The following is a 16,737-nucleotide window of genomic DNA, read 5'->3' as shown; positions in this document are numbered from 1 at the left end:
AACCAGTGTAGATCAATATTACGCTCCCATATTTTTCATTCTCTCTGAAAGGCTGTCAAACCGCTTTCTTCCATTACCAGCAATTAGACTGGGTATGTTCCTGTACTCTTCCAAGTGTTTGTGTGAAGAACAAACTTCCCGGACTAGTTTTTTAACCTACTTTCTCAGACTTTGTTCAATGCTAACTTTCTCATTTCGTCCCTGTGGGATATTGTGTACTTTGTTGCATCAGTCAGTCCTCACTGAGAATAAGATATTCAGAATATAACTTCTGGGTTTTAGAGCCCCAAATTTAACAGATCCTCTCACTGTAAATAAGCATGGACAGTGTGATGTCTCTCAAAAGTAAAGCTTTTTAAAATGTTCTATGATGGGTAGTAGAAACACCTGGTTTTAGACCACAATAATTTATTATCCTGACGGACAGTTCTGGTGGAAACAGGAGAGTTGAGGTGCACACTGAATTCTGCCGTGATTTGAGCAGCCGTGGTTTTATGTTTTTTGGATACAATCCGGATTAGCACCCGAACATCCCTTTCAGACAGCTTCCTCTTGCGTCCACAGTTAATCCTGTTGGATGTGGTTCGTCCTTCTTGGTGGTATGCTGATATTACCCTGGATACCGTGGCTCTTGATACATCACAAAGACGTTGCTGTCTTGTTCACAGATGCGCCAGCAAGACGTGCATATACAATTTGCCCTCTTTAGAACTCTGGTATGTCACCCATAATGTTGTGTGCATTGCAATATTTTGAGCAAAACTGTGCTCGTACCCTGATAATTTAACCTTCACACTCTGCTCTTACTGGTGCAATGTGCAATTAATGAAGATTGGCCACCAGGCTGCTCCAGTTTATCCATGAAACCTCCAACACTAAAATGACAGGTGTTTCAGTTTCATTGTCCAACCCCTGTACATGTGTCAATAATTTAGTGAGTTAAATTAGTGAGTTAAAGCCTTTATTTTCTTTCCATTTTCATTAATCCACATATGAAAACTGGAAGTACTGCAGCATTCTGTTACCAAACTGTCTCAACAGTGATCTACACCCAGCTCTGCATAATTTAACTGTTTATCTCTTAACTTCTATCAGCTAAATCAGAGACATATCGGCCGATACCTATACGTACCCAATCAAGCTTTCTATTTCTAATGTGCATTTCTCACAGCTCCTCCTATTTTTTATTTTTATAATCTATTTTTTTTCTCTAAACTGTCTTAATACCTCTATTGTTTCATTCCAACAGTTTTTCTCAGCTTACATTGCTGTTTTTGTCGCTGTCCAGTGTATCTCCAATTTTGTTGATTTTTAGTTTACTACATGATTTGAACACACAAACTGTACCTTTTGAAAATTTCTTGATGAATGGACCAACAGAAACACTTTAAAATGAAACTTACTTCCCTCACATATCAAACAGGCCAGCTCTGTTCCTACATTTAAAACTTAAAAAATCTCTTCGTATCACTTTTCTTTCACTTACAGCTGTCTATAAACTTTATAGCCTGAGCTAGTCCAATATTGTCTTGCCTGCATGGTTGAGCCGTCAGTCGAGCACCGTGTAGTTGGATTTAGGACATGCCGGTGTGTGTTTGGTATCATGAGGATGAAAAAATACACCTTGCACGACTCAAAGTCAGTGGTGGGAATAATGGCGTTCAAATAAACGGTGTTACTAACGCCGTTACTTTTTTCAGTAACAAGTAATCTAACTAATTACTCTGACTGTAACTATAACGCCGTTACCATTTCCGACACCCCGTTACTGCACGTTACTTTAGCAGCTGAATGAACTTTTGTTTTTAACTTCGTGCATACAGACAAAGGCGCAAGTGGGTGTGTGTGTGCGTTGTGTGTGTAAATCAGAAGCGAGGGGAGCATGAGATAACTGCCTGTTGTCTTTGCTGTCGTGTTGTCGTTGCTGTCTCGCTTATGAAACACGCTCTGAGAAGGTGGGGGCCGGTCGGGGGTTACGGGGGCGAGTAACAGAAAAGTAACACAATAGTTACTTTTACTGGTAACTAGTTACTTTTATAGTGGAGTAACTCAGTTAATAACAGTTATTTTTTTGGAGAAGTAAGTAGTAACTATAACTAATTACTTTTTCAAAGGAGTAGAACTAGGCTGCCAGCAGCTTCAAACATCTCTCCTCATTGTATATAAATCAAGCAGATGCTTTCACAGTCGGCTATCCACATAACCAATTTATCAAACACGTTACACTGATCTTTAATGCTGATCTTTAATGTTGTAATGTTTTGTTCACATGGTAGAGAAAACATGGTGTAATGAGCTCTCGTTATCGCAAGACATGCAATACCCATCTTTAACTCCAATTAAGACCATTCTGAATAGAATAAAACTACAGATAACACTACAGATGGTTTGGTATTTTTCACACTACTCTTACATTATCTACAAAAGACCACGAGATCAACAGCTCAGTCGAGGGTCGCACATGCCTTCTGAGGGGCAGGAATTATTCATACACTTGGCACCAGGAGACTTAAAAATTTATTAGCCTTATTTGACTCAGGCCTAAAAGACTCTGGGTTGCACGGTGCACTTGACTTTTTTATGACCCCTGCTGTGTTTCTTTTATTTTATTTTATGCCATCACAACTAGAACCGTTAGAGTGAAAGTCGTATATTAAGTGCCAGAACAGCCATTGCACCTGTGCCTGTTATCTGTTATTGTGCCCAAGAGTAATTCCCTTTACTTTACCCAGTTTATCCTAAGAGTAAAAGTGGTTCTTGCATCTCCTTTGACTTTTATTTTATTGAAGACAGTATAAACCTAAGATATTTTTGTTTTGGTGAAGTCAAGTTTATTTCCTATCTTATTATTCATTAATTCTTGCAGTTCAGGCCTCAAAAACACATTTTAAAACATTTGGGATGGTAATGCATTTACCACTTAGATAAAGCTGCCATTTCTTCTTACAGCACTAACAGTAAAAGATGTTTTTGCACTAAAAACCAGAGCAATCATTTCTTATCCAGCAAACACACCTTAGGATGGGTTAGGAACAAGTCAGGACTGCAGGCACACAGATCCTACTTTCTTCTGCAGCCAAGCAGAAGCTCTTTGTAATGTGTGCAGCATGTGGTTTGGCATTATCTTGTTGAAAAATGCATGGATATCCTAATTTGACTGACCACGATACAATTTTCACTGTGTAGTGGTCCATCCCAGATAAGTTGACACAACTTCTGGACAGGGTTAACATACAGTTTGCACAGTAAATTTTTTATTGGTATTTGTGAATGGAACGAATAATGTAGTAGCAGTTTGATCTGCTAGTTTTGAATCTGCTATTTTTAACTGCACACTGTTAGTTCAAATTTAGTTTAAATGTAGGGCGTGTCAGTGTGTCTTTGCTATCAGTGTGTTTCCGTCATAATGCGAAATAAACCAATCAGTGTGTCATTTGCCATTCCCTTTAAGAGCCAGGTGCGCTCTTAGTGGCGGATTTCTATTTTAAAGGCATAGCACCTCTGCACTTCTCAGCAGAGGAAACTGACCAGTTCACACTGTCAAGGTGTGCAAAAAAGGACATTTACCGGAACAGCATTTTATTCTTAATGTAAAAGTTAGATCTGTGTGCTGCTACGCGCCTGTGTTGCCAAAAGAGCAATGAAAGTCTGACTGTCGACTGTTGTCAGGGTTCATTTCAGTCAGTGGCGCATCTGTGTTTTCAATACAGCAGAAATTGACCTGAACACACCTCACTTCCGGTTACTTACACAGGACAGCTAATGCTAACTAGCTCTGTAAACAGAGCTGTGAGCTCCACCTTAGCTTTAGCTCCTAATGCTCCAAAATGCTGCAGCCCAGGTTCAGCGCTGCCTGTAGGAGGTCCTGTGCCGAGGTGGGCACCCTAACGTCTCTCTGATCAATTTGTATTTCTGAGCATTTTCTTTTACTAGCTGCTGCAGATAGTGGAGGCTGAAGAACAGTTTCACATGCAGCATGAATATACAACTCAGAGAGACCTATAGTATTTCACAAAGAACAAGAACAAAATGGATTTTAGCGGAATGAGACCTTTAAGAAAAAACAACCCTTTCTACAGCAGGACAGCATGGGATAATTGTCCATAGCCTACATATATACATACATACACGTGTCACTCCAGAATGGTGCTTTCAGTAAGAGTGCTTTCATTGTTGCACAGAAGGAAGGAATTGTAAAGCCTGCTTTGTGCTGGGAGGATGCTTGTGAAAATGGTAAATGTGTAAGTGCTGATAATTGTGGATCGGTAGATAAAGTGGTGTGTGGGGTGGAGTGTGTGAAGTCGGTAGAGGCAGTTAGGCAGGGCAGAGATGATCCAACAGGAGAGCACAGCTGGAGCTTTTACTATACGCAGTAAAATATACAGTATACACAATGCTTTCCTGCCTTAGGCTGTGTCACATCAGAATACGCAAATTTCCTCTGTGAAGGCGCCGGACAGTGTGAAAATGTGTCTAAATTCTCTAAAACATCAGGACAGTAGCAGGTGTGTGTGTGTGTGTGTGTGGTTGTTTGTTTGCGTGACAGAAAGAGAGAGAGTGGGTTGCCATTACTATGACAGTGTCCTTGGGCCAGTGTTTTCCTTTTCCCCGTGCCGGTTGCCTCATTCTCGTTCTGACCAGCTAATGCATCTTTTACCACTCCTGTTGTGCCAAAGCGTGGCTGGGAATATGTGTTATTCATGTCTGTGTGTGTGTGTGTGTGTGTGTGTGTGTGACAGCTGCTCCATTGTGAAAGCATGGTGACTTTCCCATTGACATTTCACAATGTGCCCTCAAGAGACAGAGAATCAGGTAGAACTACCATTATTAGGTTCTTTAACACCATGCACTGTTTTTAAGTCATAAATACATCCAAACTCACTTAAACTAAATATATATATAAATATATAACTTCATTTAAAAGCTTCAATGTGTATGTACACTTACTAATGCCACAAGCCTCGCCACAAATTACTTTTATCATGTCCCTCTAAAACTAAAGAAAACTGACCCGCTGGATAAAGTCAAGGTACAGGAATGAGTAGCCTGTCCCATGAATTTTGTCATGTCCTCTGAAAAAACTCTGACCGGCCTCAGGGTATCTCATTCTAGTGCTATCGGACTTTATTTACATCTCGCTAGCGCTGCGATTAGCGGCTAATGCTAATGCTGCTGCACCCAGCCTTAGTGCAAATGAGAGATTTTCAGGAGAGAAATCTGTGTAGATTAACATCAGGTGCTTGTTTAACTTTAATTTTTATTTTTATTATTTTTTTTATGAATTAACAAGTTTTGTTTACTAGATACTTCTTCCCAGCTTCCCCATTATACAAAGGAAACATGGCGACACCCTTGCTCACTTCAGTTTAGGCATCCTTAGTAGTGTCGCTTAATGCGCCTTAAAATCCAGTGCTTGAGCAAATAGGATGAGCACCAGTACCTGTGGCAGCCATATATGGCCAAGCTGTGACACTCCCACCACCATGTTTTACAGATGAGATGGGTGATCAAGGGCTTTGGATCAAGGGCAGTTCCTTTTTGTATCAACACTTCACTCTTGTCATCACTCTAACAATTCTCTAAGGTCAATCTTGGTCTCATCTGTCCACAATAACTTTTTCCAGAATTCGGCAGACTCTTTTAGGTACTTTGTTTTTAACTGCATTTTTGCATCTTGCAGTGTAGCAAGTTCTTTTTAAAATACTATTAACTGAAAAATACACACCCAAATCCCTTTTTTGATAGACAATTAGATAGACACATAGAGAATTTTTCTAGTACCAAAGTTTGGATTGTTCTGTCATCAGCAGTGGGGGGTCTTCCTTGCTCTACCAGTCCTTTTGTGATTAATCTGCTTACTTCTTAATGATAGGTAAATTAATTTTGATAAAAAAAAAAAAAAAAAAAAGTTTGACAGACATCTCTACTAGGGGTGGGCAATATTGTATCGTATTCAATATATCGTGACACAGAAATATCATGATATTTAAAATCCATATCGTGATAATAGGGCTTTTCTGTCTTAAAAGTAGTCTATTATTTACTGTGAAGCTTTAGGTGTGTTTATCGTATAATTGTTTTAGTTTGCAGTTTATAGGCATGCACTAAATATTCTGCAATATTATTTGCTGCATTATGTTATTTTATGCTATATTATTTATTTTGCCACCTTATGATTATACTGTTATACTATTATACTATATTCCTGAAATTAATGAATTATTATAGTTTTCCTATATCACCAAGTATATCATTATCGCAAAAATACCCTGAAATATCGTGATATTATTTTAGAGCCATATCGCCCACCCCTAATCTCTACTTATTTCTTCGTCTTTCACTGACACAGCTGATGTTCTTAAATTAATCAGTGGTAACTACAGAATTCAGAGGTGCTAGAAAGCTAAAAAGCAGTATACACTCTAATGAAGCGATAGACGTCACCAGAGTAGTTATAAACACCTGTGTGGTATAAACATGCCCTGCGTGTGGCCTGAAATGAGGATTACTGCATACAAAGTGTGGTAGTTTCAACATGGTGGAGCTAAAATGTATGCAAATTCCCTTCAATTAAAGTCTGCAATGTGAAGGTTAATTACATCTGATTGGTTTGATCTGAAGTGTTTATTTTTGAAGTGGACGAGGAATATCAATGAAAAATGTGTCTTTATTTTGAACATTATGGAGGGCACTGTATGTACTGTATGTACACTTATGGAGAATTTGATTAGGAAGACCTTTACATATAGACATTCACGCAATTATATTTAATCAGGCAATCATGTGGTGCAGTGCAATGCATATATTATGCAGATACAGAAATTAAACATTATGACTTGGAATAGCTTGATTTTTGTGTGAATTTTGCTGGCTTGACTGTGTATTTCTTTGGGAATAAATTAAACAACCAGTGCTTTTTATGACATCAATCTCTAGGGTTTACTCAGAATGGTGCAATAAAGAAGACTGAGAGAGGTCAACAGAGAATGGAAATAGTAGTTGGAGCTAATAGAAAGGCTACAGTAATATACAGGGGTTGGACAATGAAACTGAAACACCTGGTTTTAGACCACAATAATTGATTGTCTCGACGGACAGTTCTGGTGGAAACAGGAGAGTTGAGGTGCACATTGAATTCTGCGTGATTTGAACAGCCGTAGTTTTATGTTTTTTGGATACAATCCGGGTTAGCACCCGAACATCCCTTTCAGACAGCTTCCTCTTACAGCGTCCACAGTTAATCCTGTTGGATGTAGTTCGGCCTTCTTGGTGGTATGCTGACATTACCCTGGATACCGTGGCTCTTGATACATCACAAAGACGTGCACCAACAATTTGTCCTCTTTTGAACTCTGGTATTTCACCCATAATGTTGTGTGCATTGCAATATTTTGAGCAAAACTATCTATTTGTACTTTTATGATTGCAGACACTAAATATTCCATTGTGCTTCTGTTTTTATTGATTTCTCTCTCTCTCTCACAGGATATAAAATGGCAATGAAGCTCCTGAAGTTCAACTCAACAGTCTCCTCTGTTCCACTCCCTACTCTGGAGAACTTTGAGAATATTTCACTGGACTCGAGTTTTTATCATCAGCTGCCCGGCCCCAACATCACCTATGTGGACTTCTACCTTCACGAGCCCTCAGTTTCAGCCATCTTCATCGTGTCCTACCTCCTGATCTTTGTTGTGTGTATGGTAGGGAATGGGTTGGTGTGCTTCATTGTGCTGAGGAGTAAAAGCATGCGCACCGTCACCAACCTGTTCATCCTCAACCTGGCCATCAGTGACCTGCTGGTTGGCATCTTCTGCATGCCCACCACCCTGGTGGATAACATTATTACAGGTAAGAAAAAAGTACAAAAACGAATGTTACATAGTATTTTTGTATTATTGTTTATTTTGAAACAAATATACAAGAGTATTCAGAAACACAAGTTAACAAGTGCAATTTGAAAATATATATTTATATGATAAAGCGTTAACACACACAATTTATTTGCAATCAGTAACACTTTAATTTTTTAATGCTAATTAATTATGCCACCAAGTTTGACCCCAACATGTGCCGTAATCTGCCCTACCCCCACGCTGCTGGTCAACCTGGCGCTCGTGGACCTGCTGCGCTGCGTCATGGGCTGCTGCTGCTGGTTGTGCTGAGGGCCTGCAGACGAGCTCGCCTTCTTCTCTGTGAGCTGCGGCGCACAGCTGCTCACCGTGGCAGGGATCAGCCTTGAGCACCACCAAGCTGCCAAAAAATCCGACAAGCAGAGAAGGCGCATGATCAGGTGTACCCCGTTTACATGGGCAATGGTTATACATGCAGTGCAGGATTATGCGTGCATCCAAACTCCACACCTACCACACAAAATTTGTGAAATTCAGAAATCCTTGCAACCAAGCTGAGATGTTTACAATAATGTAAAAAAAACTTTCCTCTATCTAAATTATGCATTCTTTATTCCAGCTAACCACGTTGTCTTTATCTTCCCTCAAACATACAATATAATACACTAGTATTTTAATTATATACACTAGTATTTTAATTGACACCACTAATAAAATAATTGCATTATATTTCTTACATTCATTTAAATATGAACTACAAAAAGAAGAACAAGTGTGATTAATCGCAGGTAGTCACAGAATATTGTGATTAATCTGGTTTAATTTTTTAATCAATTGACACCAGTATATATATTTAATTATGTTTTTTTTTTTTTCATTTGATTTTATTAACACTTTAAGCAAGTCCATAAGGAGTTTGGCCCCATTCATCATCATGTGCAACAAATATGTTTTGAAATGTTTTCTTGCTGACTTTTTGGTGCTCTGTTTTTGTTAAGGTTTTGGCTCAATAAATACGATAAAATAGTGATTTAAAATGTTAAGTCGGATTTTTACATTGTATTGATAATATGCATAAGAATTTTGGAATTAAACTTGGAAAATACCTAGGATGTATGTTGGTGTGGTGCAGTGCACAACAACACCGCCTGCCAGTGAGCTATTATGTGGGAGACTGGGGTTCAATTCCAGGTCTGGGTAAGAGTCCTTGGGCAAGACTCCATAAATGTACCTTTAGTTAAGGGACATATTTGTACCATAGACTGTGTAAAGCTGGACAGACCATCGTCTTTCAAAAGTGAAGCCACCACAGGTCGGGCGCCCCCTGCTGTTCGGTTTCAGAAAGCTGTGTAACCCCACCCATTCCCATAGGTTTCAATGGCAAAACAGACAACTTTTAATCACGTTTTTTTCCAATATACTGTAATTCTACCTCCTTTATTTAAATGCAGCAGCTAGTGTAACCTCTGCTTATATTGTCAAATGTTTATATCCCCACATAATTCGTTTTTTAAAACGTTATTCAGCTCTATTCAAAAAGGTGTGGTTATTGTAAAAGGGCTGGTTATGGGCGGGACCAATAACAGACCGTCAGCTCCGCTCCGCTCCGCTCTGCACTCTGTGACCGCGTGGCAGCCCTAAGGGGCGGGGTTATGTAAATGGGTAGGCTGTCTCTCCACAGTCTTTCTCCCTCCTCTGGTCTGTACTGCGCAGACTCGGGTTTCAGGATCGCCAACATGGCAGAAGATTTTGGCTTAATTTTCATTGAATGAATGGGAACGACAACGCTGCGTCTATCTTTTTTACAGTCTCTTATTTGTACCTACTTGTTCCTACTTTTTAGAAACACTTTTGGATCTAAAGAATCTTGCTGTACTGTTTAGTGTATATTTGCACTATATTTTTGTACTGTGCTGAACAAAAATGTATCTGTACAATACTCTTTTTCTGACAGTGTACATAAGTAGGAACAACACCAGTATTCTAATTCTTTAAAAGCTGGTGGTGAAAATGGTTCATTGTTTTTTTGCACTGTGTGTTTCAGTATATCTGAATATGCTATTGGAAGTGCTCTGTTCTCTAACATGTATCAGACTGAGGGTGCTTGAAATGCTTGACTTTGTTACAAGTTCAGATTTCCTCTCACTTGAGCTGGATGTGAGGTTGGATATGAAGGGATAAAAGACTCAAATCTCTATTCATCATTCTCTTGATCTCCTCTTCCTTTACTTTTTTCTTCATCAGTGAAAAAAAGCTCTGTGTCTCTCTCTTTCTGTAGTCTCTGACTCAGCACATTACATCATTCACACCAGTCTGACTGGGTCTAGGATGTAATCGGCCACTGTAATTCCCATGAGTTCTGTTTAAAAAACACACTGAGTGAGACTCGTGTGTTGCCTCTTCAGTAACCCTGAGGCGTACAGAGCGGCAGCAGACTAAATGAGTCAGGGGATTTGGTCTAAGTGGTGTCAGTAATTGAAAAACACTGAGAGACAGAAGAGAAAAGAGCAGAGATGTGTGACAGTGAGTGAAGGAGTGGGAGACAGAGAGAGAGAGAGCTGTCTGCAGTTTTCATATTTCATCAGTATTACATCCAGCTAGACCATGATGTAAGTCAGTTAGCTTACCTGTATTTCTAGCTTACCCGTATCTGTGAGTCATCATCTGATCTAGTGAAGAGCCACAGCCATGGAAGAAGTTTTAAAGTCTGTGAGACTGCATTAAAATTTATTCTCAAATAGAGCTTTGTTAACAATGAATGATGTAAAAAGAATGATAAATTATCTTTTTTTTTCTATGTTTTCTGACAGGTTGGCCGTTTGGAAGTTTGGTGTGTAAGTTGAGTGGGATGGTGCAGGGAATATCAGTGTCTGCTTCAGTCTTCACTCTGGTAGTCATTGCTGTAGACAGGTAAGAAAGTACAAGTGTGAGCAAGCTTGTGTGTGAATGGGCAATTTAATATATATTGTGGCATGGTACTGCACCCATAGAAAAAATATTTTCCACCTCTATTCCACTATTCCCCCTTGGCCTCCTTTAGACCCTGTCAAAAATGTTTTTTTATTTCCTTCTTCTATGTCCTCTATTGCTAACGTACGTCAGTATTTATAAGTCACTTTGGATAAAAGCATCCGCTAATTGTAATGTAACGTACAAAGACCAGACTAAAGATAAACTAAGACTAAGAAAACAAGAAACCGAAAAATCAAGAACAGGCAAAGAGCACAAACAAACACTCAATCTAAAACTTCCAAGCACACAAAAAAAGAAACCGAAAAATAACACTAAAACAAAGGGGCTCTATACACACTGGAAGAGACTGGAAACACCTGGGACAGATAACAAGGGGGCGGGATTACCATCAACCACAAGCGAGAACAATGATGACAGGGTGGGGCTAGGGTGGAGAAAAGACAACTAAACAACTAAACAAATCATGTGCTTAAAGAGCACATGGGGTAGAAAACAAAACAGGCTGGGGAAAAGACAAAAACGACAAGCAGGACAGCAAGACAGGAACATGTTGGACAAAGAAACAAAGAAAACACGAAACCTTACCCTGATCTTAATCTTATTACATTGCCAATCAACTATGGTTTATAGAGGATCAGCAACACAAAACACTTGCTTACAACACACAGTCTATGTATTTAACAAAGCGCAAACACAAATTATGTAAAATATAACATACCGTGTTTAGCAGACTGGCCAAAAAGGCGCTGTGCAGTCAAGACTTATACAAAAATTATTCTACTACTTTAGCTAATTAACCTTTTCTAACCTTTACCATAAAAAGGTTGAGAATTAACTGAGTTTTATAAGTACAGTAAGTATACACTATATATGACTGTCCAAATGAAGAGAGTCTATCTATCTATCTCTGCACAGATATCGCAGTGTCTCTCAGATATATCCGCATGGATAAGGGAGCATCACCTTCAACTAAATCTCTCAAAGACTGAACTTCTGGTTATACCAGCAAAACCATCTATCCAACACAACTTCTCTATAAGCATCGACTCTCTCTCTCTCTCACCAACAAAGGTTGCTAGGAACCTGGGTGTTATGGTTGATGACCAGCTCTCCTTCACGCACCATGTGGCCTCAGTTGCTCGATCCTGTCGCTTTGCGCTTAATAACATCAGAAAAATTCGACCGTTTCTAACGCAACAGGCAGTGGTCATCTCACGCCTCAACTACTGCAATGCCATACTAACTGGCCTTCCGGCCTCTGTAGTAAAATCACTCCAAATGATTCAGAACTCAGCAGCACGTCTGGTCTTCAAACAGCCAAAACGGGCACCCCACTGCTCATTGAGCTCCATTGGCTACCAGTTGATGCTCGCATCAAATTCAAAGCTCTTACAATCGCCTACAAGGTGATGACAGAACAGCTCCTTCCTACCTGCACTCACTCCTGAAGGCTTACGCTACCTCCCGGCCACTGCGCTCCTCCAATGAACGTCGCCTCGCTTTACCAAACAAACATTCACACAAAGCACAAATCCAGACTGTTCTCATACAGAGTTCCCCAATGGTGGAACAAACTACCTTCCACTACCAGATCAGGAGAATCTCTCACTATCTTTAATAAACTCCTGAAGACAGAGCTCTTCAAAGAGCACTTACTCTCCTAACACCTCTAACACACTAACTACTTCTAACCTCATTTCCTTCTTCCATTATTTCCCTTTGACCTCCTTTAGGCCCTATATAAAGATGTTTTTATCTCTAACTTCTATTACTTTTGTACTTCACTATTGTAAGTCGCTTTGGACAAAAGCATCAGTCCAAATGCAATGTAATGTAATGTGTCTACCAGATCATGCTACATCTTTTATCTCCTTATCGTCATCTTATCTCCTTTCCTCCTCTTCTGTCTTTCCCTCAGGTTCCGCTGCATCGTCTATCCTTTCAAGCAGAAGCTCACCATCTCCACCTCCACTGTCATCATCGTGATCATCTGGGTGTTAGCCATCTCCATCATGTGCCCCTCAGGCGTCATGCTGCAGGTCACCAAAGAGAGCCGAGTCTCCATCCTGCTGGGTGAAAGCAATGCCACTCGTCCCTTTTACTGGTGCCGTGAGAACTGGCCCAGTCAGGAGATGCGGAAGATCTACACCACTGTCCTGTTCGCCAACATCTACCTGGCTCCCCTGACCCTTATTGTCATCATGTACGCTCGCATCGGGATTACGCTCTTCAAGACGGCCGTTCCTGTTCCGACTCGCGCCGGGGGCTCCGATTCCGGCACTGGATCGGGCTCTGGAAAAGAGGGCGGATATGAAGGCAGAGGTCACACGGTGTCTCGTAAAAAGAAGCGCGTGATTAAGATGTTGTTAGTTGTGGCTCTGCTCTTCATCCTGTCCTGGCTGCCTCTGTGGACGCTGATGATGCTGAGCGACTACGCCAGCCTGAGTGAGTACCAGCATCGCGTCATCAACATCTATGTTTACCCTCTGGCCCACTGGCTGGCCTTCTGCAACAGCAGCGTCAACCCAATTATCTATGGGTTCTTCAACGAGAACTTCCGCAGAGGCTTCCAGATCGTCTTCAAGCTGCAGTTTTGTTCAGCCCAGCGAGGAAAGAGGAGGAGCTACTCGCACCGGGTACAAGGCAATGCAGTCCTGCCCACAAACTTGCACTTGACCAAGGTGTCTGAGATCGGATCTGGAGCTTGTAGACCTGGGCTGGGTCTGCCTCAAGGAATTAATATAGTGGGAAATGGGAAAAGCCTGGGTGAGAGCAGCCAGTCTTCAGAGCATGAGAACGTGAAAAAACAGGATCTGATTATGGAGGATCTGGAAAAGGTGGGTATACCTTATCCAGCTTTGCTTTATTCGTCTCAACCTGTTGTAGGCTGCTTTCAAAGTGAGCCGTGAGCCTTTAAGTTTATCTATCAAAATTCTCTCTTAAAAAGGTGGCCCAGGTAGAGACCCTTGTTTACCCTCCACACCAACACCAGATGAGGGAACCATCACAACCACGACAACTAAATAAACACAAATAAACACTTAAACCCCCATAAACTCCCTCACTAACCCCAAAAACAGACAGCGACTGGGAATGCAAGGAGTTTCTTAAGAGCTTCTTAGTAGAAATTGGTTTATTTTCTCATTAGCATTCATCATAATAAGATAGCTAGTTAGCTACCTGGCTAGCCAGTCAGATCAGCCTAATCTTAAAAAGGAACTCATATATATGCCGAGAGATGTAACAGAGAAAAGCAGAATGAAAGCATCTATATCAATGCTGTTTTCTCAATTCTTCTTAGAGTACATGGCAGGGCAGGCTGGATGCACTTGGCAAAACACTACCCCATACCTTTTGCAGAAAATACTTTCGCCAAGACTTTGAGAGGAGGCTTCACTCAGGCTCGTTTTGCGCACAAAAACACTAGGCAACACTGTAAAAACTGGATTGCAAGTCAAACTAACAACACCTCCACAGGTTCCCAGACCTGGACCTGGACTAACCCTTGCCATTTAACTTATTATGCACATTTTATTTTCCTACTAAAGGAAGCAGCTATGCAACAGCAGAGAAATTACTGCCATATGCCATATTATTTATTTGTGTTTGTGCTATGTCATACTAAAAACACTTGCTCCTTTAAAAGTTGTTCAGTTAAACGAGAACTCCGGTGTTTTTGTAGTAAAACATGATAAAAAAGTACTCATCTTTGATGAATAGCACGCCGCTGTTCTCCTACAGCTTTCCGAGATCCAGAAATGTTAATCGTTTGTCCAAAAACCCTTCAGACTGGGTGACACAGGGCATAATTTGCCCCAATAAATCGCTTTTTACACTGTTATTCAGGCTCAAAGTAGCTCCACACCTCCTTGCTACAATCCGGAAAGCCCTGACATTTAAAAAGAGGCATTAATTGCTTAAAAAGTGCACAAGAAGCTTATTAGTTTGCACAAACTGTTACAAAACTGTTTCTGGATCTCAGAACGCTGTGGAAGAACATAGGTGTGCTATTCATCAAAGGTAAGTACTTTTTATCATGTTTTACTACAACAGAAGTCCATTTTACACCAGAGTTCTCCTTTAAGAGTTTGACCATTTTTACAATAGGAAAACTTAGAGGTAAAAATTTAAAGTGTGGGAGTTTGCATGTTTGTTAACTAACTGAAAAATACTGAAAAGTTAATGTGACACCACATGTGAGTGTCAGCAACTTCATAAACCCGTTTCAGTCTTTATTTAGCAGTAATTAATTCACAAATTATTTGTTTGCTCTCAAAGCATGACCATCTGCTTATAAACTCTTAATTGGAACTTTAATTATATATTAAATAATATCAGCTACTTCACAGACATTGATGTGGTGAGGCTACACCACCCACAGAAAAAAATGACATGTTGTAGAAACATACTGTCATCTGCTTCTATATTTGATCTATATGCATGATTTATTTAGCAAAAAGAAAACTCAGCAGCAGTGTGAAAACAGTAGAGTTAACATTGGCATATAAATAAACAGAACCAGTGTGCTGTCTGACTTTGCCTAAAGCATTTGGAATACAAGTTTTTACAAAGAACAAAGAACTTTTGTTCTTTGCTGTAATGAAATGTGAATTTGGGAGGAAATGCACTTATTTTTATATTTTTCTCTTGTTTGCAGGTCATCTATGACCTTTAGGATGGCACCACGATATCAATGGAATAAAAAAAAAAGATTTCTTTCCTTTTTTTGAATCATCTGTGATTGTGGAGTTGGTCAACACTGGAGTTATATCATACCATCATACACACTGTGGACTTTTCGAAACCCATGGTCTTCTGGAAGAGTTTTAACTTGAAGGCACCCAGGACAGACAGGACAGACAAAGAGTCTGCGAACAATGGACACTGAACTCTCTGCCGTTTAAACCAAGATTAATGCTGGATCAAAAAACGAGAGAATTACGGAAGCAGGTCTCACCGACTGGCAAAGCATGCCTCCTTTCATAAGCATGAGCTGCTGTTTTATCTTCTATATCTGAGACTTGAGAAGATCATCTTAAGGAGCAGATGAAATACCAAGTAAATGTTAAGGCCACTGTACACAGAGACACGTTCATTGATGTCATGAATGAACTTTATCTTTCACAGCCTGGAGTGCCTGAATGAAGAGAATAAAAGGCATGCTCTCATTGACTCATGCAGAACATACTAGAGTTCTGTATAAAACTTTTACTGGTGGTGATAAAATTACCCTAATCTGGTTTGGAAATATTTTAGTATTATAAAACACTGGCACTAAAAATAAGTCAGGCCAAATTAAAATGATACAGTAACTGATTACAGTCTGGTCTTATGCCAAGTTCTATTTGAGTTTCGAGTTTGAGTTTTGAATTGTGAGTTTCAAGTAGGACATTTCAACTGGAACGTCTCCACAAGTTGCATTTCCTGTTCTGAGCATACGGAGAGCTTCCTCAACTCAAGGTCAAAAATCCAAGATGGCTGCACTATACAGTAGAACAGTATTAAAAGCTTATTAAAATATTAAAACCTCATATTTTTGTTGACATAATTGCTATACCATTAAATTAGTTGAACACATACACAGTTCTGTTCAACTTTTACCTGTGGACATGTTCTATAGAGTTTGGATATGCGCAAAATACCATTTAATACAATACAAAAACCTGGAAAAGTAATAAAAATTATAAGAACTTTATATAAGTAAAACACTGGCAAATGATTTGAAATACCATATTTTTCGCACTATAAGGCGCACCTGATTACAAGGCGCACTATAATCAATGAACGTCTATTTTCTGGTCTATTTTCATACACAAGGCGCAACAGATTAAAAGGCACATTATGTGACAATAGTAGGCACAGGGGTGTTGCGATGTTTACCTTCTAATTCCGCAGGTCTCACTACTAAGTTAAG

The 16,737-nt window shown here is 39.9% G+C and overlaps 1 protein-coding gene across 1 annotated transcript in view; it reads left to right on the top strand.

The window, feature by feature from the left end:
* Window positions 1-16,144, top strand: part of LOC103031865 (neuropeptide FF receptor 2) — a 35,600-nt gene extending 19,456 nt beyond the window's left edge. Inside the window, exons 2-5 of the mRNA XM_015607783.3 lie at window positions 7,486-7,848; window positions 10,661-10,760; window positions 12,742-13,660; window positions 15,481-16,144. Coding sequence (XP_015463269.2) covers window positions 7,494-7,848; window positions 10,661-10,760; window positions 12,742-13,660; window positions 15,481-15,498 — 1,392 coding nt within the window. The 5' untranslated portion in view covers window positions 7,486-7,493 and the 3' untranslated portion in view covers window positions 15,499-16,144. The remainder of the gene's footprint in view (window positions 1-7,485; window positions 7,849-10,660; window positions 10,761-12,741; window positions 13,661-15,480) is intronic.
* Window positions 16,145-16,737: the final 593 nt, after the last annotated feature.

The sequence above is a fragment of the Astyanax mexicanus genome, chromosome 1, assembly GCF_023375975.1.
Source record: "Astyanax mexicanus isolate ESR-SI-001 chromosome 1, AstMex3_surface, whole genome shotgun sequence".
Lineage (NCBI taxonomy): Eukaryota > Metazoa > Chordata > Actinopteri > Characiformes > Acestrorhamphidae > Astyanax > Astyanax mexicanus.
This window is presented reverse-complemented; position numbering and strand designations above follow the sequence as displayed.